General features: G+C 28.1%; 4 protein-coding genes across 6 annotated transcripts in view; 2 read left to right on the plus strand and 2 right to left on the minus strand.

The window, feature by feature from the left end:
• Positions 1 to 15,431, minus strand: part of sbb (scribbler) — a 104,381-nt gene extending 88,950 nt beyond the window's left edge. For both annotated transcript variants that reach the window (XM_035080618.1, XM_035080615.1), the window contains exon 1: positions 15,197 to 15,431. The gene's annotated coding sequence lies outside the window, so the exon portion shown is untranslated. The remainder of the gene's footprint in view (positions 1 to 15,196) is intronic.
• Positions 15,432 to 15,822: 391 nt separating this feature from the next.
• LOC118065412 (40S ribosomal protein S5) lies at positions 15,823 to 16,961 on the plus strand. Of its 2 annotated transcripts, XM_035080679.1 has the most exons (3): positions 15,823 to 15,910; positions 16,131 to 16,509; positions 16,631 to 16,915. In XM_035080679.1, the coding sequence occupies exons 2-3, from the start codon at positions 16,138 to 16,140 to the stop codon at positions 16,913 to 16,915; spliced, it is 657 nt and encodes a 218-aa protein (XP_034936570.1). In that variant the 5' UTR covers positions 15,823 to 15,910; positions 16,131 to 16,137. The 2 variants fall into 2 exon arrangements, with proteins under 2 accessions (XP_034936570.1, XP_034936571.1); XM_035080680.1 differs by lacking the exon at positions 15,823 to 15,910 and having other exon boundaries at positions 16,138 to 16,509; positions 16,631 to 16,961.
• A 487-nt stretch (positions 16,962 to 17,448) lies between these two features.
• LOC118065401 (THAP domain-containing protein 5-like) lies at positions 17,449 to 19,360 on the plus strand. The gene is made up of 3 exons (XM_035080658.1): positions 17,449 to 17,690; positions 17,755 to 18,669; positions 18,825 to 19,360. The coding sequence occupies exons 1-3, from the start codon at positions 17,620 to 17,622 to the stop codon at positions 19,288 to 19,290; spliced, it is 1,452 nt and encodes a 483-aa protein (XP_034936549.1). The 5' UTR covers positions 17,449 to 17,619; the 3' UTR covers positions 19,291 to 19,360.
• Positions 19,361 to 19,433: 73 nt separating this feature from the next.
• On the minus strand, positions 19,434 to 22,090 carry Cog8 (conserved oligomeric Golgi complex subunit 8). The gene is made up of 6 exons (XM_035080656.1): positions 21,959 to 22,090; positions 21,738 to 21,882; positions 21,594 to 21,665; positions 20,475 to 21,526; positions 20,050 to 20,394; positions 19,434 to 19,988 (listed from the first exon to the last, which is right to left on the minus strand). Exons 2-6 carry the CDS (start codon positions 21,790 to 21,792, stop codon positions 19,665 to 19,667), a joined length of 1,848 nt encoding a protein of 615 aa, XP_034936547.1. The 5' UTR covers positions 21,793 to 21,882; positions 21,959 to 22,090; the 3' UTR covers positions 19,434 to 19,664.
• Position 22,091: the final 1 nt, after the last annotated feature.

The raw sequence follows: 22,091 nt of genomic DNA on the forward strand, positions 1-22,091 counted from the left end.
ATACATAAATACATATGATTGGTATTGGATCTCTCTCATACACATTTTCTCTGACGATTCGCAACATCAGTGTATGTGTAAATATAGATTTAGACGAGTAGAGAAAGTGAATGCCATTTCTAGATAAAGTGATCGACCGTCAAATAGTTTTTTAGGTTATCGGTGCTCATCTGTCATAGAATTGAGATTTAATGCGATACATATTTTTTATGTCATCCATAAGTGTTATTGATAGGTATATGTGGTGAGAAAATTTTTTTAGATGAAACAATTGAAAACCACAACACTGTATACTGGGGAAATTGGGGTAAAATGGGACAAATGTCGTTTAAAGAGAACTATTGATGTCGAGCATGTGTGTATAGAATTAGAAATGAAGTCTGCTGAATGCAAGCTTTTAAGGGAATTTTTTTCTGAATGACGTTCATGGTTCTTTATATTTATTTTTTTTTATATTCATTGAAAAATATGAATCTCCATAATAAATAGTAAAAAATATTTTTATTTGATTTGCAAAAAATTCCATTTCATAACTGAGAATTTTTTATTTATAGAAGATTATTGGAAAATATATGTATTTAAAGTTATATTAATAATTAAAATTTATTAAGTCATGATCTTTTTTTTTCATAAAAAACTTTGATCTTTCAACAAAAGATTACTGAATAAGCAATTTAGAACATTGAAGTAAAGTTTAGGAAATTTGAACAACTCCAATTTCTCTCTAGAAGTGGATTTAAACTTCAAATCAACAATTATATGATTGAAATATTCAATTTACAAACTAAAAGAAATATTTTAGAAGACTTTGAAAGAAGAAAAAAAATTATTTGAAGTATACCTTCAAAGATGCAAAAATCTTTTCATAAAGTAATAGTTAATATTGACTTTGTGTTAATTTTGTGCTTCGCTAACTTACTTTCTAAAATGCAGTTTATGATCTGAGATATCTTCATTTAAAAATGAATTTTTCTAATGGAAATATTTTTGTTTGAAGGAACAATTCATCAATGAATTTTATAAGTTTTATTTTAACAAGTAATTTAATCATTTCTATTATAAAATAAAATTCAATTTGAGGAGAAAAATTTTTAAAATGCCTCGAATAGAATATTAATAAAACCAGAGGTTTTTTTTTTTAAACTTGTGAAAATATTCTAAGTATTAGATCGAACTTAAATATAAAAGTGAACACTTTAAAGACATTTAGAAAATTGTAAAACAAATCGTAAGAATGTTACTGACAGCTACTTCAAACTTCATTCCTATTTTTATTACTGACTGTTTTTCTTTTTTTTCAACGATCGAAACTTCAGGTACATAAAAAAAGCCATTCAGCACAGAATTATTCAAATATATCGAGCCAATTCATTGACATATCCTGAAATACTTTACAGAGTATCGAATCTTACCCTAGCTTCTCCACTAGGCTAGATATTTCATGTGAAAAGATTCCCTGGTTTTCAGATACAGATATACAAACGCAAACTGGTGAGCAGACAGGCTTGAGCAGAGTAACGAAAACGAGTGAGACGTTTGAGGCGAAAGAGGGAGAGAAATGGAGATGAAATCGATGCGAATGAACGATGAGAGAGCGAAAAGAGAAAGAAAGAATGAACCAGGGGGTAAAGGGATAAAAGCGACGAATCTTAAAGTGAGATAAACATTCGCAATTGCTGGAAGGGAAAGAGGAAAAGACAAGCAGGATGAAAGATTGAAGAAAGACAAAAGAGATACCAGAATAAATGAGAGTATGAGAGAAAGAGAAACAGAGAAACCAAGTAATTTTTCAGCAGTGTGGTGCTCAGAATTTTAATGGGCCAACGAGAAGAGTGTAGATCCTTTAGGAGGGAAAATATGCGAGTGAGGAAGATGAGGCAATACGTGAATGAGGTTCCAACGATAAAAGAAATAAACCTTCATATAAAAATCAAGTCTCTACTCTCATTTTATCTTTTCAACTGGTAGATTTTTATTTTTCATCAAACATTAATGCAACTATGTCATTATGGAATCATTTTATTTTTATCTCTTTAATAGTTTTCTTTTTTTTTTTTTTATTCTCTATCTTTAATATTCATCATTGCTCGTATTTTGTACTTGGAATATTTTATTAATTTGCAGAAATATACCAAGAGATACAAAGACTAATATTTTTACTAGAAAATTTATTCTTTTTTTTTTTCTTTTTAGTCAACGACTCATCCTTTATTCTTTCAGTTGTTTTCTCATTTATGCTTTTTTCAGTTCTCATCATCTCAGTGACCGTAGCTCTCATCACAACCTTCCATTCTAATTTCCACACTACTTAGATTCCACCGCAAAGACTCTGAGTCAAGATAAAAGAATGACAAGATGAAGAGATAATAAATTGCAACAATGTATCTACAGATATATTCAAACTGATAAGGAAAACTTCAATAAATTTTTCTTCCAAGTTTTAGTAAATAAGTCAAACTAAAAAGTATATCAAAAATTTTTAGAATAATAAAATATTTATCCTTGGAATTTTAATAACAAAATAAATATTTTTCCATTGCTATTTAAATATTAAATTTAATTATTATGAATTTTTTTTAATTCCAATCAATTTTTATTCTCTCAACAAATACTTCTTTCACCAACAAACTCAGCGACATATAATATTTTTTGTTAAAATTTTTATCATAAGAAGATTACTATTTTTCTCTCAATGCACGTAAATGCACTAAAAAAAAAAAAAAATAAATACGGTATCAAAATATATATTAAATCAGTGAAAAAAAACCCATCTGTGTTCAGTGACCGATAATAGTTCCCTAGAGTGCGAGTAGTGTGCGAGTAGTATCTTCGTCCAGCATACACAGCCTATATACATGTGAAAACCTGTCGAGTGGTTTCAATTTCTCGATCTTGTTTGCGTCAAACCCCGAGGCAATCAATATTAATGACGTATCAATTCATAAGTACCCTTGTCAATAGTAGAATGAACATAGTATGGCACTTATTGAATTACACTTTACATATTATTTCTTTATTCCAACAGTAGACAATACCATTATTTCCCTCTTCATATTTTCATTTAAAGTCAAATGAAATAAAGTAAATCAAACTTTTTATACAATTTTCTTGCTCCAACTTTCGTCAAAAGAAACTCTAAGCTAAGACCTTAGACTGTTAGAGAATGTCTTAGCGAAATAAAAGGAGAAAAGACAAGTTGAGTAGCTGTGGAATAAAAAAGGATGAAAAAAAAGTATAAAAAAGGTAGGAAGAGAGTTAGAGCATGTTATTCGAAAATCTCGTCACGTTTCGACGCCGCTGAAGGGAATAAAAGAGACGGGGTGTTCACGGCATGTGGTCGCACCATCCCCTCTTATATATATATAGTTTTTTTTTCGTGTCATCCCTATACTTTTCATCTTTCTCGCACTTATATATTTTTAAAGGATGAAATTTTCTCTTTAGACTTGAATTTTGTTCTCTCTCCCTTATATAGCAAAGAGAGACCCCGACAAAGCGCACCCTTGTTATAAATACTAATTGCTCTATACAAACGACAGAAATGTGTTTAGCGTTTCTTCAGCACGTGCCTCATCATACCAGAGACTTTATCCCCTTTTTCATTCTTTCTCACTGTTACCACCTATTTTATTTTTTCAAGTCAACCTGTGCTTATCCATTCTTTTTCTCCCAACATATTATATCATATTGTATAGGTTAAAACCACACCACTACTATATTTTAAATTTTACTCTCAAGAGATTAATGTTCACATTGTTTTGCCTAGTAGGAGAGTTTAATAAACCCTGCTCGAGGACAGAAGGATTACTGGTTTATTTGGATTAAGGTTAAACACATTTTCTACTAATCTTCTTCCCCGTCTCTCAGTCGCTACGTTAGGAATTAAATGACGTAGAAACCGTGGAGAGAAATACTTTATTTATATATATAAATATATTTAAAGAAGACTAAATTAATATTTATACCTTTAATATAGACAAATTTTTGTTTAATCAATGTAACTAATAGATAAATTATTACGTTTGAGTTGATTATAATCATTTATTTTATTTCAACATCATTTAATTCAATTAATTTTATAACTACATAATAAAGTCAGGAAAAAATTCTTAAATCCTCTAATGAGCTTAAAGTAAAGAAAAAAAAAAGTAACTGCAGATTCAGTATTCATACAAATATTCATGAAATCAAATTTTATTCAATTATTTTAGACTTTGACTTTTACATTTTTTTTTTTTTCAATAATTAAATTTTTTATGAATTTAATTGCTAATAATTAGTCAATAAATTGTATTTTATTAAATGAATTAATTCCCTAGACACAAAATATATTGTATTAAATTAAAATGTAATATTTATTACCTACAATCAATTAAATTAATTTAAATATTTATTAACTGATATTGATAAATTATTGTAATAATCAGTAATTAGTTTTTCACTTGGGTTATCAAATAAATATTTAAAATTGTTTCAATCTTCATTACACTATATTATTCTTGCTGTTGCAACTGATATCTTTATCATCAATTGATAATTCTATCTACCGCCAATAAATCTCCAAAAATATTTACTTCTATCAACATGTTATTTATTACTACACTAGCACATATAAAAATATGCACACATATAATTAATACAAAAAAACTGAAATAATTTTATTCGTCAATAATTCAACTATTAATAATCCTCAAATACAATAAAAAGATTTTCTCCAAATAAAACCATTTATAAAATAAATTAATTTCATCTTCCACCGATTAATAATATTTGAAAAGACTTTCTCGAAATTTCAATAACATTCCTTTCTGCGTATTATAATGTAGCGTGAAATAATGAAATAAATTCACGAAAATTCTTATTAAAAGATTAGTAAAAGAATAAAAATATTTGATAATTTAAAAGTACAGTGGATAGTCACCTGAAGCATATTTAATAATTGATACATTGATTCTTACCCAAGAGAGATCATGAAAGAGAAGTTGAAATGAATAGCTATTGACCTCTGACTTGGTATAAGAAGTGGAATCGGTAGGGAATGCTTTAATAAACGAGGCTCTAAAAAGACTTGACTCTCGTGAGTTTGACTCTTGGGGATTCAAAGATGTCATTGGTGGTGTAACGACGCAGTAAATTCTTTTCGTGTCTTTGGATTCTTTCAACAATTTTTCTTTTTATACTCAAACTTGTCAGGAAGGAATAAGAAGAGGATGGAAAATAATAAACGTCCCTCGGGAAACTGTGAATGTAATAAAAGAAAATTCTGTATGACGAATCGATTTATGGCATTTCATCAAAATATACAAAATAAAAATAAAACTATAAAATATTATTTTAAAATCATCATTATGTGGAGAGTTATAAAAATAGATTTTACTAACGATTCTACTTAAAATATATTACATAAATGCTTCTATCTACCGATAATACTGATAAGTGTGCTCAATTACCGTTTCTTTGGACTGCAGTGAGTACAGCCGCGCGCGCTAATTGAATTTGGCCACCGCCTACCTTCCTATTCGCGCATTTATTACTATATAGGTCTACAGGGTTCGATCACAATCAAATCAGCCACGTTGAATGGTTCGCTTTCAACCCCTGTATATTCATCTAAGCCTAGGCCAATGAATTGCTAATTGGTAATTGCAGGTTTCCAATCTTTTTTGATACATCATTATTACTAACATTTTTCCAACGAAAAAAAAGTTAATATAATTTATTAGTGAATTAATTTATAAAATTTTCTGCATTTCATTTCGATAATTATTTAAACGATTAAAAAATATACAGATATGTTTAAAAATTGCTTGACAACTGTAAAATTTCTATTAAATTTAACTAAATCACACTGGATTTATTTTTAAAATTTAACATGCTATATAAAAAATTCATTTCGAAACCAAAAATAAATCTCATCTCTACTGTGTCTCTATTTTCTAGCCGAATTTAAATAATAAAGTAATATCGTTTTTTATTGTCTTTTTTGATCAATTTCAAATTTTTAACCTCAAAAAATAAAAAAATATTATTTTTATTACTTTTAAATTTATTGACTCTAAAAACATGTATATATAAAAAAAAAAAAAACAAAGTCACTAAAAAATAACATTTAAGTGTAAATCCTTTGAAATCGGTATTTTCAATAAATTTTTTATCAACATGAAAATGTTTACCAACATCAATATCTCAACAGAATTAATTAATAAATGATAAAAACTAAATAAACTTATTTATTTTCAATGCAAATATTATCTTATTTCTCGATCGCAAACTGGAATGGTCGAATAAGTTGATATAATTTGCGTGCCAGAAACTTCAAGACCAGGCAGAATCGATAACCGCGTAAACCGGTCGCCGAGTAGATTTCGATGTAAATCACAGTGTTGGTCGACGCGCATATATTTGATCGCAAATGAGTCTCGGTTGGTTGGTCGAGGAACGAACGAGCACAACGGTCACATAAATGGAAGAATAAGTAGTGAAAACACTACTAGAAGTAAATGAGACAAGATGTAACGAAAGGACAAGGGAAATTAGTTGGAGGCTATCTAGTGAAGAGGAGTATACTCTGTACCATCATATAGCTTAAGCTTAATTACTACGATTATAGTAAGAGGTGGCCAGTGTTATAGTATCCTGGTGCATTATACCTTTGAGAGAGTGTATCGTCTCTACAGAGTATTACCTCAGAGCCGCTTACGACGTTGGTTTCCCCTCCAAATAATAACTTATATAGCTATTACAGTGCGAATCAAAGCATATGCTTTCCAACGACTCTACTGTCATTTGTGGTATCGTCTTTTCTCTTCTCAATTTACAAAACCACATTATTCCTGTACCTTTATAATCTGTGAGAAAATACAAGTTAGAATTATCGGATCCTAACTATATACTTTTAAGTGAGAGAATTTTGGTAATTCCATCTTTTATTTGTTTTATTAAAATAATAATGCAGAGTTATATACAAAATTCTGCATTATTTTCTTAATATATATTTAATTTGTTAACAATTTATTAGTAATTTCAATTTTTAATTAATAATTTATTAACAATTTTATTAATATATATTAATAAATAATGTAAAACTCTTAAATAAATAAAATAACTGTTCAGAAATTTATTTAAAATTATAAACATCAAAAATGTTGAAATTAAAAATTGATTGACTATTAATGCATTCTTTTATTATAAAAAGAAATTTTCTACTTTAATGGATAAACATATTTTTAATGTTTCCAGAGGGAAATGGTCTGGGTTGAGTTAAGATATCGATAAAACTGAGTTCATTAAGAAAGAAAAATTAGTTTACTTTGAATTTCTATCAACTTTTGAGAATAATAGATAATTGTAACTTTGAAATACATTTTGTGATATTGTAAGAGAAGTTATAATCAGTACTAATACCAACCTAATTGATTTAAGTTAATTTTTACAAAAGCTGTCTAAGCCTCCAGTGGTTTACTCTTCAATCTACTTTACTAACTGCTGTTTCAATAAAGAGGGCTTCTTTATTTATTTTTTCTTTTTTTTTTTTCTTTTTCAATTTATTAAATTATTTTACAGAAAACTAGGTAAAATTATCCATTAAAAATATTTAAAATATTTCATTTTTTATTATATAAATAAAATTGTTTTTATAAAAAGAAATTTTAAAAGCTTTAAGAATTGTTTTAAATAATAAACTTTTTTTAGAGTAAATTGATTTGAAAGCACAGTAGTATTCCAATAGTTTGAAATTACCTACACATATAGATACATCTGAATAACTTGTAGGTATATGTAGAAACCTTGTAGCATAGCTGGTGGACTAAAAGCTTGACTGCTATGTTATGTGGACAGAAATTCAATAAAGCCGTTAATCTTAGCTGAACGCGAGTTAGTAACGCACGTGTCGAGGGCGTATACAAGGATATAATATGTGTTAGTTGAGTAAGAAGATAGATTGACAAAGTTACACCATCAAGAGAAATTAATTTAATCACTTCTAAATTGAGTTACTCTTTTTTTTTTTTTTCGTTGTTTATCAGTCAATTTCTCTGTCAATATATGTCAGCACACTTACTCAGAAATCATTTAAAATAATTGAATACATTCTGAAAGTATGTTATTCATCAGAATTTTATTAAAAAATCATTCCATGACCGTAATCGGTTTTATTTATGAGGCAAAAGATAAAAATTAATTAAAAAATATTTTTCTTCATTAAAATTTTCAATTTTATCTTAATGCAAAAATTAAAAAAAAAAAAAAATTCGTGATGAAAAATGATATTTAAATAAATGAAATTTAAAAATTAAAAAAGATAAATAATCTGCAATTAAAATAGTTGATTATTAATCATCGAAAGATTTTCTAGTAATTAATTTACACGATAATTCATTTAATCATTATAACAAGCATCGATCAAAATCATTCGAGATGATTTTCGCCGTAGATGTAATTATGATTTATAAAGGATTTATCGTGTTCTTTAAAGTAAGTAATAATTATATTTTACAAGTTGATTGTATTAGTGAAATATAAATCTGCTGATGAAGCAATCGTGGCAAAAACAGAAGATGAATGATCTTATGTTTTAATTGGACTCTCATGATGTTGGAAGGTTGCAGTAGCAACTAGGGACAAATGTTTTTTTCTTTGGAAAGAAGCAATACTTGATGCCTGAGCTTTGGTGTTGAAGTGTCATCAAGCAAGTTCGCTTTGTCAAGAGGAGTACCTTCAATCCATCATAACAGGGCTCGAGGCGTCCTTGTTACGTCACTGGTCTTACAACCCCTCAAGCAGTTTGGAGGGTTGCTAGGATACACCCCACGGTCAAACTCTTGAACTTTCTACCAATGCATCAGACAAGAATGCTACTCCGCATTTCTCCTTTAAGATCTTATACATCTCTCATAAAGACTCCCATTTCTCTTCTTCGAGATCTTCAACTTGGATACTCTGCCCTTGGCTAAGACTATATCTACTAGCATGAATGGAAATAAAGGATAACTCTAACAACTTCTGTGTGAGTTGCTAGGGTGAGATACCAGAACGTCTTCCAAACGGATATCCGTCACTCTAATCCACCTTCAACTCGAAAGAACATTAAATTCTTCATTGAATTCCTTGCTCATCAAAAGTGAAATAAGTAAATTCTTGCTATTTTATTGAACCATTTAACCAATTACTCAACAGTGATTTCTTGATAATTAATACAGTAAATATTGATTTAAATAAAATGAAAAAAAATTAGAACAGATTAAGCTTCAAGGAATTTGGAGTAAAATTCGAATATTTTATTCAATCGATTTTGCTTTTAATATCATTTTATCACGAATAATAATCAACTACTGTAGACGATAGACGTAACTATCTTGGAGTATATTTTTTAAAAGTAAAATATCTTTAAGCTTTATTGATTTTGCAATAATATACTGTTTAGCTTCAAGTAAGAAGATACTGAGCATCTTGAAAACTGATATCTGTCACCCTAATTCAGATCGAGATCTAAAAAACATCCAATTCTTGATTGAAATTCTAGATAACTTAATTCAGACCAATCAGACATCACTGAGAAACGAATAAAATAGGTGCTCTATCATTTGATTATACAGAAAAAAGAAAAATTTATCTATAACACTAACTGTCATCAGTTTATATGTATATATACATTTTTATTTATGTCAGTACCTAATTGATGGCTTCATTTGATTGATCCTCTTTATCATCGGACACTTGGCACGCTTGAAAGAAGAGAAAGTGGAACAGGTGAGACCTGGCAAGATCGCAGGGTCAAGTTCGACGAGTCGGCGGCACAAATAAAAAGAGGTTTTACCATATGTCTTTTCTTTCTTCTTGTTCTTTTCAGGGTATACTCGTAAAATTGCTCCAGGCAGCGAACCTGAGATGACTGGTATGTTTTAAAACCTATATAACTGCGGCTAACCATCAAGAATAATAATAGCTTTACTGAATAAAAACCTACGTAGATTTTGTATTTGTAAATGTTAAGTTTAGTTTGAATCTTAAATAAATAGTACAATTTTTCTATTCATTAGAAAACTCTACTTTGGTATACATCAAATAAATCAATAAAATAAATACTCTAGGTCCTAGAGTCTAGGAGAAGAAAAACAGTAGCTCGAAAATATTTAAAAAATCATTATGTTTAGAGAATAAATTTTTTTTATTGCTTTATTTGAAAAAAAATAAGTTTTGATGATCAAAAAATTCCCTTCAGGCGATAATTTTTGTGAGTAAAAGAATGTATTTTTTTTTTTATTCCCTCTATCTCTTAATTTTTTTTTATAAAATATTTTTCGTTATTTAAAAAATAATTTTAATCATATTTTACTTTATTATTCTTGAAAATTATATTTTTTTTTTCAATCATAATATTTTGTTTTGTTGTAAAATTATTTAACAATAATTTTACAATTCTAGAGAAATTTTTGTCATAGAACTATTTTATTTATAAATTATTTATAAAGAAGATATAAGAAAGAATTAACTTGTTCCCTTTCTAAATATCATTTATAAAACTTGTACAAAAAGAATTTAAAAATTATTTGAATAATAAAATAACTAAAATCAATATTTATAATAAAATTCTGTCTAAAGTCTGGTCTATAGTTGAAAAGTTTTTCGTGTATATAAGCAGAGATTCATAAAAGTATCAAAACTAACTGTGCTATGACCAAAGTAAAAAGTCAATATGAGTTTCTATGATCTTTTTTTCCAAGAAGTGGAAACAATTTTCCGTTCATTTGCTCCACTGAGCATACAATACTAAATTCCCTTTAAAATGAAAGACTAATATTAAGCAGGTATGTAAAAGGTATTTTAGTGAATAAGTGAAAACCTTGATGATGGCTGCATAACGAAATTGTAAAAACGAGTAGTGTGTACGAGAAAATATAAGTAAAGTGATGGCGTCTAGTAGTGGTAAGCGACGTGTTTGCCTTGGTACAAGAAAAATGAGAGAGAAATGTAAGAGAATTATTATGTGTGACAAGGGGACAAAATGTTGAAGACAATGTTGCACAAAAAAAGGAGCTACTTGTTAAATTTTTTCTTTTAACTCAAATTTCTGGAATAAAATAAGATATCCGACTATTTCAAAAGTTTTCTAACATAATCTCATATAAAAATATAATAAAATATGTCAAGAAAAATTAAATAAAAAGTTTTTTCCTACTACATGTCTTGAATTAAAATTTATTTTTATGAATAAAGGATCAACAAGAATATTTTGTATATTAATTATTCTAAGCTAAATAAAAACTAATTACACATTTGTGTAATTTATTTTTATTTTTACTCCAAAATATAAATATTAATGTCTTTATCGGAAAAAATCTAGTGAAAATTCAAGATAATATGTGTCTCTATTTTTACTTATATTTTTTACCGAAAACCTAGAAATTCTGACAAAATTTTTCATACAACAATAATAATACTTGAATAAAAAAGCCTGATAAAAAACGCCGAAATGAAAAATAATCACAAGCAGTCTGGCATAAACTGTCGAGGACTACGTTCGAACAAAAGAAAATGCGAAAGAAAAGAGGTGGAAAATGGCTGCAAGGAAAAAATTTAGAAATATCAAAAAAAATAAAGTAAAAAAGTATAATATACAAAGATATTAGAAATAGTACACTTGCGTATTGTTAACGAACAAGTGAGTTTATATCACATACATATACGTACATATGTGTACATAAGGTTGTATAACAGAGGTAAATTTTATTCTATTCCCTTTTGTTAGAGACACAACTAGGGGAGAGAACACACAGTGTGAGTTGAAAGTGTTGTGACTATTAGATGGAGGTCATAGACACGAAAAATCAGATATTGGAAGTGGCCCTTGGGAAAAACAGTTTACCCTACCAATGGAGCTCTTTACAAATTAAACAATAAATACCTCTAATTTAGTTTATAACTTAGAGAACAATAATTAAATTATATCCAACAGTGTTATTGTTATTAATACCTCATAAATTTATCATTAGTCAACTCGATTGATAATTATTTATTAACTACAACACTCAAAATCAATACAGCAATATTTATTTTTTTCCTTCATAATAAATATTACTCCAAATGACTATTTCATTAAATAATTCAACTACTCAAATATTTTTTAGTATCATTAATTATTATTTTAATTGAAGCATTTTCTTTTCAATATAAAAATTCAATTAATACTCTTATTACATTTACAGAATGTAAGAATTACTATTATTACTTTTATATATGGTAAAAATAAAATTTTCCAATCATTAATCATTATTATTAATAATTCAATAATATTACATAATGAGATGACCGTTACAAATTATTGATTTGCATAATTACCGCGAAATCTATACGCATAAAATCTAAACATTAATACATTTACATAAACCGTAGTATTAATAGTAAATTCAAATGATCAGAACGGTATATTTCTATCCTCTTTACTCATATTGCCTCAACTTGCATTGTTGAAACATGACAATAATACGGTATGAGGCTACAAGCCCACAGAATATAATAATGTAACGCGCCCTGACAGAGCTCCCTCAAATCGTTCTTCGTTCACTGAACAATTCAGCTGCGCAAGAGCAAGAGAGACTATTGGAGAAAGGATAAAGGACTACGGTAAATTCATGAGAACAAGTAGGATAGAATAATAGTATAAAGTACTAAGTGAAGTAAGGATAGAAAGTACGCATGGTCGAATGAAAACGATTGTTCGATCAGTTTAATTGAATGGAAAGAGATAGAAATGTAAACGTCTATCACAGGTACTTTGCAGAAAATAACATTTTTTTTTTTTTTTATTATTATTATTTTATGTTTTCCGGGAATATTTTCTAGTTTACGTCAAATAAAGTAAATGTAATATAATAGAGAAACATGTTGGGTATTTTTTTCTTTTTTGTTAAAATATGAACATAAAATTGTATTACAAAAAGAAAATAATTCATAAACACAGAGAAAAATTATTTCCTTTAAATATTAACCTTTGGTTCAAATAAATCTTAATTTTTTAATAAAAAAAAAAATTAATTTTTATGATTAAATAATTCGCAATTAAACTGTTAAATAATAGAAAATAATTCATTTACTTTATAGCAATATCTAATTTCAAAATAATTAATTTTCTAAAGATTCAATTTCTGTTCAAACTTTCCTCATTCAACTTATTTCCGAGCATAATAAAAAAAATGAAAGAAAATAAATAATAAAAATTAATTATTGATAATAAATATTAATTTATAGACAGTAATAATAGTAATTATCACGTTTTATTAAATAATACCAATGACTGATAATAACATTTAAATATATTATCACAGTAGGATTATTAATTTAGTAATTTGAAAGAAAGAGAGAGAAATAGAAATTTGTGATGAGCTTGACGTTCACAATTAGTTCACGTAACAAGCTATAATAATAATTATTATTGTACTGAGAGGATGTCACATGGATCGATGGAGTATCCTCTTGTCTGCTCGGTCTTTTGAAAATGATCGGCGTGTCATGTAATTCATTTATCGACATACAATACGCACACCTGGTATAAGTATAATTGAAGAGAAATGAAATGACAGATAAACAATATGCAATTTCGACTGACATTCTGTTGTCATGCGTAATCGCAATGTGCAATAAAACCAATATCATATAAATAATACATTATCATCGAAATAAATTTATCAGTAAATTATTCGCAATGAATAAAAATGTATAATGGTAGATTGTGAATTCATTATGGAAAAGACTTGAAAATGAAAAAAAAATAATCATAAATAAGTATATATGATGTTGGTAAATAATTTCAGAGTTTAAAAATAAAAAATGGAAGATCAGAGTGTTATATTATTAGGTTACATTTTTTACGGAGCTCTCATTGTTAATGACTATACATTGGGTTGTGCACGGAAGAGAAACAGAGAAAGAGAAAAAGATAAAAAAAAAAAAAGTAATAACAGCCGTTTCTTTTAGTCTGTTGAGAAGTAAGGTCGGCGCCGAGACTTTGAAACTCGCAATATAATGTCCCTCCATAAGCGTTACTAATTTAGTTCCGCAATAGCAATTCTGAATTCTCGATTAAATTTCTATTCAACTAACTTTCGCTTCATTAGTTTATATGCCAACATATCAACGGTTAAAGTGTTTTGCGGTCTTCGGTGAGAAAAAACACTATTAAAAACTATACCATTGAAAATTTTCAATAGAAATAATTAATCAAGTTTTCACTTTCAACAAATCTATTTCATAATTCATCTAATCATTAATAGACTTCAAATAATTGGTCATACATTATTATGAGAGCTATTAGAATTTACTAATCATTATCACTCATTTTTATCTAAACTCTTATTGATTTTCTATTTGAGACATAAAGTGATTTTATATCAAAATATTTTTATAAATACGTAAAACTAATTAGTTGTTTTAAATTGATATTAAAATTAATTTATCTAAGTAATTATTTATTCATTATTTTGTAATAAGATTGAATTTTTTCCCTTTGGAGTTTCCCAGTTATTTAATGATAATTATTTTTGGAAGATATTTCGTCAGTTAAATTTGTTCAGAAAAATCACATAATAATTTTGGAAGCAAAGAAAAGTAGGTATATTTATGTATGTGAGCGCGTTAACGACTGTGTGGTAGACCCATGTTGAGCAAAGCTTAATCTTACTCAAAGTAATAAAGTGGAATCCGAGATGGCTCGACGATTCGAAGCCGAGGGTCGTAAATTCGCTGCCCTCGTCTTTCTCGTTGCTCTCATAACCACATGGCTAGCCGTTGCCCGTTCTTACCACCCTACCCTATTCCATTCACTCACTTCAATCCTCTCAACCACCCTTCTAAGCTTCTCCTCCTTTCAAACTCACAACTAAAGAAATCTTCTGAATAACAAGAATCACAATAGACCTTGACTGCCAAAATACTCCATCATTGTTACCAGTCAACCAAACATACTAATAGCCATTTTTCATCGCAATTATACTTGTATTAAATACGCACTGTCTATTTGGTGATTAATATGTAGACCGATAGATAAGCGAAATTTTAGGTATGAATAAATAATGACATTAAGCTCAAAACTGGCATATTTTTCCGTTAAAGGTGTTCCTTTTTTATTTTACTTGTCTTTTAATCAATAACATTCATGCATTGATACATAAAATCAGTGATATTAATTTAGTTTACTCACCAACTAGCTGTTCATTAAAAATTCCATAATGCTTTGTCCTGAAGTTTAAGCAGGACCACTGGTTGTTCCATTTATCGTAACATCCTTTAACAATCGTTCCGTTTTACTAGCACTTTTTTATTGAATTATATTCACTAAACGTAATACACGCGAACTGGTTATATATTTTTGATATTTTCTAATAAAAATATTCGAAATCACACGAGAAAAAGAAAAAGAGACGCAAATGCGAAAACCGACGCCATTGCAATTGACATACTAACACCCCCTAGCGGGCATCATAGCATTTTTCAGCGCCAGCTCGATCGGTAACTTTAAACCGCTGTATTTAAAAAATTTTTTCAATAATTAAAATATATTTGAAAAATTTAATTAAATGGTTTTAATAATTTATTTAGTTAATAAATATTTTTTTTGATTTAATATAGTTTAGTTTTTAATGAGTAAATAATTTCGTATTGAAATAATTTATTTTTAATGAATTGATGTTTTATTACCTACTACTTTATAATTATAAATAAAATTGATATTTTATTTATTATATTTTTTTGCTTTTATCACTAATTTTTAAAAACAATGATAATTTTTTTATATTATTTTTAATTGACAACTTGACTAGAGTAGATCCGGCGTTTACAGGTTAGACCGCCATGACTGTCATGGCCTTTTCCGGTTAACGCTTGCTCCAAGAGAGACGTGAGCGTATAATATAGGGTAAGATTCTAAATTATAGATCGTTTTACTTTGTCGGCAAATGTAATTAAAGAAATTTAAATCATTTTGGGTTTTGCAAAGTTTCTTAAAAAATGTGTTTGTTCTCTATATTGTGCAATAAAAGCGATAACCGTGTCTCCACAACATGCCTATGGCCACATGGCCGCATGCTGTGTTGTTTTTCTAGCTAGATAACCAAAAAATATTTTTCAACTTCCAGGTGAACAATGACGGAAGTAGAACAGTATGAAGACGTGGTTCTATCCACCGTTGGTGCTGAAACAGTGCCACAAGCTTTGTCTGCTGAGCTGCCAGAAATAAAATTGTTTGGTCGTTGGAGTTGTGATGATGTACAAGTGAGTGATTTATCACTGCAAGATTATATTGCAGTTAAAGAGAAAAATGCTAAATATTTACCGCATTCTGCTGGACGATATGCAGCAAAACGTTTTCGTAAAGCTCAGTGTCCCATTGTTGAACGACTTACCAATTCCTTGATGATGCACGGTCGTAACAATGGTAAAAAGTTGATGGCTGTTAGGATTGTTAAACATGCATTTGAAATTATTCATTTACTCACTGGTGAAAATCCTCTCCAAGTAAGTTGTCAATAACATTATTACTATTCAATTACTAAAGAATTTTACACATTTCTTTTGCATTTATAATTAATATTGAGTTCTGTAACAGAAATAACAATAATAATATTTATTTATTTAGGTGCTTGTTACGGCCATTATAAATTCTGGACCACGTGAAGATTCAACACGTATTGGACGTGCTGGAACAGTTCGTCGACAAGCTGTAGACGTATCACCTTTACGTCGTGTCAACCAAGCTATTTGGTTATTGTGCACTGGTGCACGTGAGGCTGCATTCAGAAATATTAAAACAATCGCTGAAAGTCTCGCTGATGAACTTATTAATGCTGCTAAAGGGTCATCAAACTCTTATGCTATTAAAAAGAAGGATGAACTTGAACGTGTTGCCAAGTCCAACCGATAAATTTATTACATGATAAAAATATCAATAAAAATTCTACTTTAAATATTATGGTTTTACTAAATTTACTTTTTTGAAGAACATTGACCATACATTAATAATTAACAAATAATTAAAAATACAAACAGAATTAATAGTCATCAGAATGAATGATCATGGATAAATACTCTATGTTTTTATATTAATTGTAGTGTAAAGTATGTATGAATTATTGCTCAATTTTAAAGAACTTGAAACGATTGAAAGTTTTTTCCTTCAATCAATCGTAGAATAGTCTAAGGAAATAAAATCTACTTATGAATAAAATTCACTTATAATCTTAAATTTGAATAGTTATGTAAAAATGCATTTTTAAAATTAAAAATTTTTTTATTATAACTAAAAAATACAAAATAATTTATAAAATATTAGATATGGTTTGATATCAATAAACTTACTATGTATAGAGTATTTATTTGAAATTGAAATTCCGGAAATAAGTCGTTGGACTTCCGTTACTTTTTTCGCTCTATTTTATCCACAGACAGTAAAACAATCAGCCGGACACAACAAAATTTCGCGTGTAGTTTCATACAATTCGTTTTTACTCTAGAAATTTAGGCTACAATGACTATTATTTGTTGACATTTCATTACATGTTTTACCCATTCATTCTCTATAAAATTAGGTAAATATCTATTGGAATAAATTAAAATTTATCTAAGAGAATGCAGAGTTGTTGTGTCTTCGAGTGCGACAGCTATAAATCTATTAACGATAGAAGAATTAGTTATTTCAAGTAAGTTTCTTTTTCTTTAAAAACATTCTAATCAGTTATCATTTAATAATATCTTTTATATTAGATTTCCATTACATGATGAGGCTCTTCTAGAAAAATGGCTCTTAGCTATTGATCAACGGAACTGGAAACCGAATACCCATACTCAAATATGTGAAATCCATTTCAAACCTAATGATATTGAAAGACCATTGCACAAATATCCTTCTTTGACACCAACTGCAATACCATCAATATTTCCAAACCGTAGTATTATTCCACATGTTATAGAAACAACTGATACAAAACTGATTCAACGAACGAATACGCCTGTTGCTGAAAACAATGCTAAGACTGAAATATTACTATCTCCTGTTCTTCAAGGCACACCTGTTATTTTAACACCAGGCCTTATTGACCAAATACCCACAATAAATCAGACTTTGGTGCCAGTATCGAATAACATTCAAAGATTTAGAAAAATATTACCTAAAGTTGCTCAAAATAATTCAGAAAATCAACAGAACCCATTAAAAAGGAAAGAGAATTCATCAAATTTATCGAGTACCACATCTAATCCATATATTATTATTATTCCAACTTTTGATAATACGAAATCATCCATAACATCATCTGTACCTAGATTACCTTTACAAAGCAATAAAAAACCAATTTTAAAAATCACAGTTGGTAGACGACTTCGGAAAGAAGAATATTTAGCAAATATGAATAAAACTAATGGAGGATCACCTGTTCATCATTCTGTTTCTGGTGTTAATAGTCTCGAAGAAGCTGAAGAGAACAAAGATCAAGAAATTGTTATAAATAATTATTCTTTAAAAAAATCTGTGGTATATACATTGGATTCAATTACTGGTGATATTAAAGTTACTCATCGTCCGCTTAAAGAATATTCTTCTGAGCCAATTTCAAAAGTATCTGATTCTCATAATGAAACACGTAGAAGAACTACTCGGAATTTTAATAATCAATCTAAAACGTAAGTTGTTCACTCATTTTTCTAGAAATTAATGTGATGTTAATGTTAAGAGATGATATATTTTAATGCCCGTTAGATGTGTTAATTATAATGAATAGTTATTTCGTTGTGATAAAACTAATTCTATTTTTATGAGATAACTCTTTTGTTACTAGAAATGCTGAAATAATCTCTCAATTTAAAGAATCTTTTATAAAAACACGGCAAAGTTATGATAAATTAATGAAAAGAAAATTAATGATGTTAAAGCCTGTTCATAAAACAGATGAAATTGAAAGGCTAGAGAAAGAGCTGTTGAAATTCGGAAGCTCAGTAAATAATGATAAATTAAATAATAAACTGCAAGAAACTAAAAGAAGATATTCTAGCTCTTCTGATGAAGATAGCAATTCACTAGATAAAGTGTTCGTTTTAGAAAATTTATTAAAAAAGAATGAAGTAGTAATAAAAAAAATGAAAACGCCTTCGATTACTACTTCAAATGGTGAAGTTTTTATCAATAAGAATTTACCAAATAAAGAATCAGATTTATTTCATAGTGAGAATGAGGACAAAATTAATCATGCATGTGAATCAAATACTTGTATTAGAAAATTGGCAGAAACTTCTAATATTCTTTAATTTAACCGAATTTTTAATTAATTTTGCATTCTGCATGATTGTTTTTATTTTTTTGTTGATAAAATAATAATGAAATGATTTATTGACATGTTCAATTTTAATTAATTCTATCAAATTTTTAAATCTATAAAAATACACAGAAATATTTATTTTGTCATCATACTATTTTTTTTTAGTTAACAAAATTTATTTGTTAAGTATTATTGTTCTAAGCACACTTCACTATGTAAAAACATGTAAATTTATATCAGCCATTTCAAGTGAAAGTTACATCGTGATAAAATGTAACACATTAAATAATTGATTTGGTTAATAAACAAATATTTATTTACAATAAAAAAAACGACATGAATGAATAATATTCAACTTTTCCATTAGCTTTGGTTGTCAATATTTTCTTCAACTCTTTTACTAACATTTAACGCCTCTTCTTCTGTGTTTGTTTTTTTTTCTTCATCATTTTCCTGAGCCTCTAGAGTAATGGATACATTTTCTAAATTTTTATCTACATTATCCAGTTTTTGAATGTTTTCTTGATTGGATGAAGCTTTTGCTGTAATTGCATCTGAAGTAGGTTGATTAGAAACTTCAGATGGAGTAATTGTCGAAGGAAAGAATGATTCTTGAATCATACTTTTAATAGGCAATAATGACATTAAAGGCTCTAATATACTTTTTCTATTTAAATAAGTAATTCCCTAGAAAAAAATAAAATATTAAATTCAGTATATTTTTTAATGAAGGTATTTAACAATTTACCTCTTTCTGTAATTGAGTGATAGTTATTCCAAGATGAGATGCAATTTGATTTTGAGGAAAAATGGCATGTATACAATATTGAACGTAAGGAACTAAATAATCACTAAAACATTCCACAAATTTAACCATATTTTCTCTTTCTGTGACCGTAAAAGCTTGTTGCTCCTGTTTATAAAACATTAGAATGCCTTTTGCAACAGTACTTAATGATTCTTCAATCACAGACACGCAGAATTCCGATAGTGCTACTGGAGGACATAATCTTAATTCATTAAATGTTGATATTAAACCATTACAATACTCTGCTAATGGATAAAAATCAACTAATTGATCTGGAGGATTATCCTAAAAATATATTTATTATTAATGATATTATAAATAAGAATCTTACAAAAGTTTAGATATTATAATTTTAAAAAACTTACTGATCTAATAGGAGCATCATTCTTTAAATCTGTTCTATGCAATTTATTAATTAATGTAAATGTTTCCATATCCTTTTCAAATTTTTTTGTTGCTTGGTGAATATTTTTTTGAAATTTATTACTGACAACCTGAATAAATATATCTGACATTCGTGTTGTAAAATCTGCTCCAACTCTACCAAAAGATAGGCCAAAATATGTGCATTGACCCAAAATAGAATCAATCGATGTAACATTTGGTAAATCATTCTTTAATGTTGTAAGAAATTGTGATATTTTTTCTTCTAACCAATTAGAAAAAATTGCAGATTCATTAATAATAGCATCTCTATTTAATACCAAATGATCATCATCATTGAACATTGCTCTATATTGAGTGATTACATTGAACAAATGGATCCTAGACAGTTCAATTGTTTTTGTAAGATGAAAATTAGGATCATCTTTAGGTATGGCATTGAGTAGACCTTGTAACCAGCTATCTCTTGCTTGAAGAAACTTAATACGAAGTTCAGCTTCTGTGAATGCATCCATGGATCGTAAGAGTCCAACTAGCTGAAGGCACTTTGGAAGAGGTAAGTCTCCTCTAAGCGATCCTACAACTTGTCCTACCATTCCAGACCAACTGTTTTCAATTTCTTCAACAATAGATTGGATAATAGGAATGTCAGAATGCTTTACTCCTAACTGACGAGCATATTGAGATAACTCTAAAGCTTCATTGTATTGACTATTACGCAAACATGTCTCCATGAGCTGTGGCATCTCCAGGATCTCTAACATTTCTGCATTCTTCTTTAATGTTAAACTGTTTAAACGTCTGTGAGTATTAATTTCCTTAGATTTATCACAAAACGATTGACATTTATCAATGAATTTGGGGATTTTTTCCAGTAAATTTTCCAGATGGTTTTCAGTTTGATTGAACTGATGAAAAATTTCTCTTGAGCTTTCAGCAGTTTGGATAAAGGTTTTGTAATTAGAAAATGCTAATTCTTGAGTACTCTGAAGTACTGTATTTTTCTCATCGGTAAGATGATCTGGTTCCTTACCTAACCGAATTAATACAATAAATATGAAGCTTTATAAACAAATTGGAGTCTAAATTATTTTCCTTACTCAATTGATCCACATTCAATCCTCCAAGTTTTGTTAAATACTGATAAAAATCAGGATTATCTCTCCAATTATCTTAAAATATTGTATGATAATGATTATTAGATTGTTTATCAAAAATTGGTATAAAAAGTTTAATGTTTTTACCTGGTATTCCTTCTGGAAATACTAATTCAATAACTTTTTCTGTTTCAAAATCCATTGTTTATTTATTAATTACATTAAATACAGTCTAGATCTCAGCGATTTTTATACAAAATATTTGTAATATCACTTAAATATTTTTAAACACCTTAAAAGTATAAAATAAATACAATAATTATCAGTGAGAATATTTTTCAGAGCAACTATTTTTCATGATTACTAACCTTACTTTTGTTGTACGTGTCAGTTTCATAACCTCAAAAATTGCTTTACAATCGTGTGGGTTTCTTTCAATTCATATTAGTTGAAGAAATATCATTACGCAATATTTAAGTAAATTTAAAGTATATAACTTCG

Source organism: Chelonus insularis, unplaced genomic scaffold (genome assembly GCF_013357705.1).
Source record: "Chelonus insularis isolate UGA/USDA-ARS -01 unplaced genomic scaffold, ASM1335770v1 contig_310_pilon, whole genome shotgun sequence".
Classification (NCBI taxonomy): Eukaryota; Metazoa; Arthropoda; class Insecta; order Hymenoptera; family Braconidae; genus Chelonus; species Chelonus insularis.

Coding starts and splice junctions, on each gene's coding strand:
- LOC118065401 (XM_035080658.1), top strand. CDS start 17,620: ATGCAGAGTTGTTGTGTCTTCGAGTGCGACAGCTATAAATCTATTAAC. Junction 17,691..17,754: donor AGAAGAATTAGTTATTTCAA/GTAAGTTTCTTT, acceptor CTTTTATATTAG/ATTTCCATTACATGATGAGG. Junction 18,670..18,824: donor TTTAATAATCAATCTAAAAC/GTAAGTTGTTCA, acceptor TTTTGTTACTAG/AAATGCTGAAATAATCTCTC.
- LOC118065412 (XM_035080679.1), top strand. CDS start 16,138: ATGACGGAAGTAGAACAGTATGAAGACGTGGTTCTATCCACCGTTGGT. Junction 16,510..16,630: donor CTGGTGAAAATCCTCTCCAA/GTAAGTTGTCAA, acceptor TTATTTATTTAG/GTGCTTGTTACGGCCATTAT.
- Cog8 (XM_035080656.1), bottom strand. CDS start 21,792: ATGGATTTTGAAACAGAAAAAGTTATTGAATTAGTATTTCCAGAAGGA. Junction 21,527..21,593: donor ATTGAATGTGGATCAATTGA/GTAAGGAAAATA, acceptor TAATTCGGTTAG/GTAAGGAACCAGATCATCTT. Junction 19,989..20,049: donor TCACTCAATTACAGAAAGAG/GTAAATTGTTAA, acceptor ATTTTTTTCTAG/GGAATTACTTATTTAAATAG.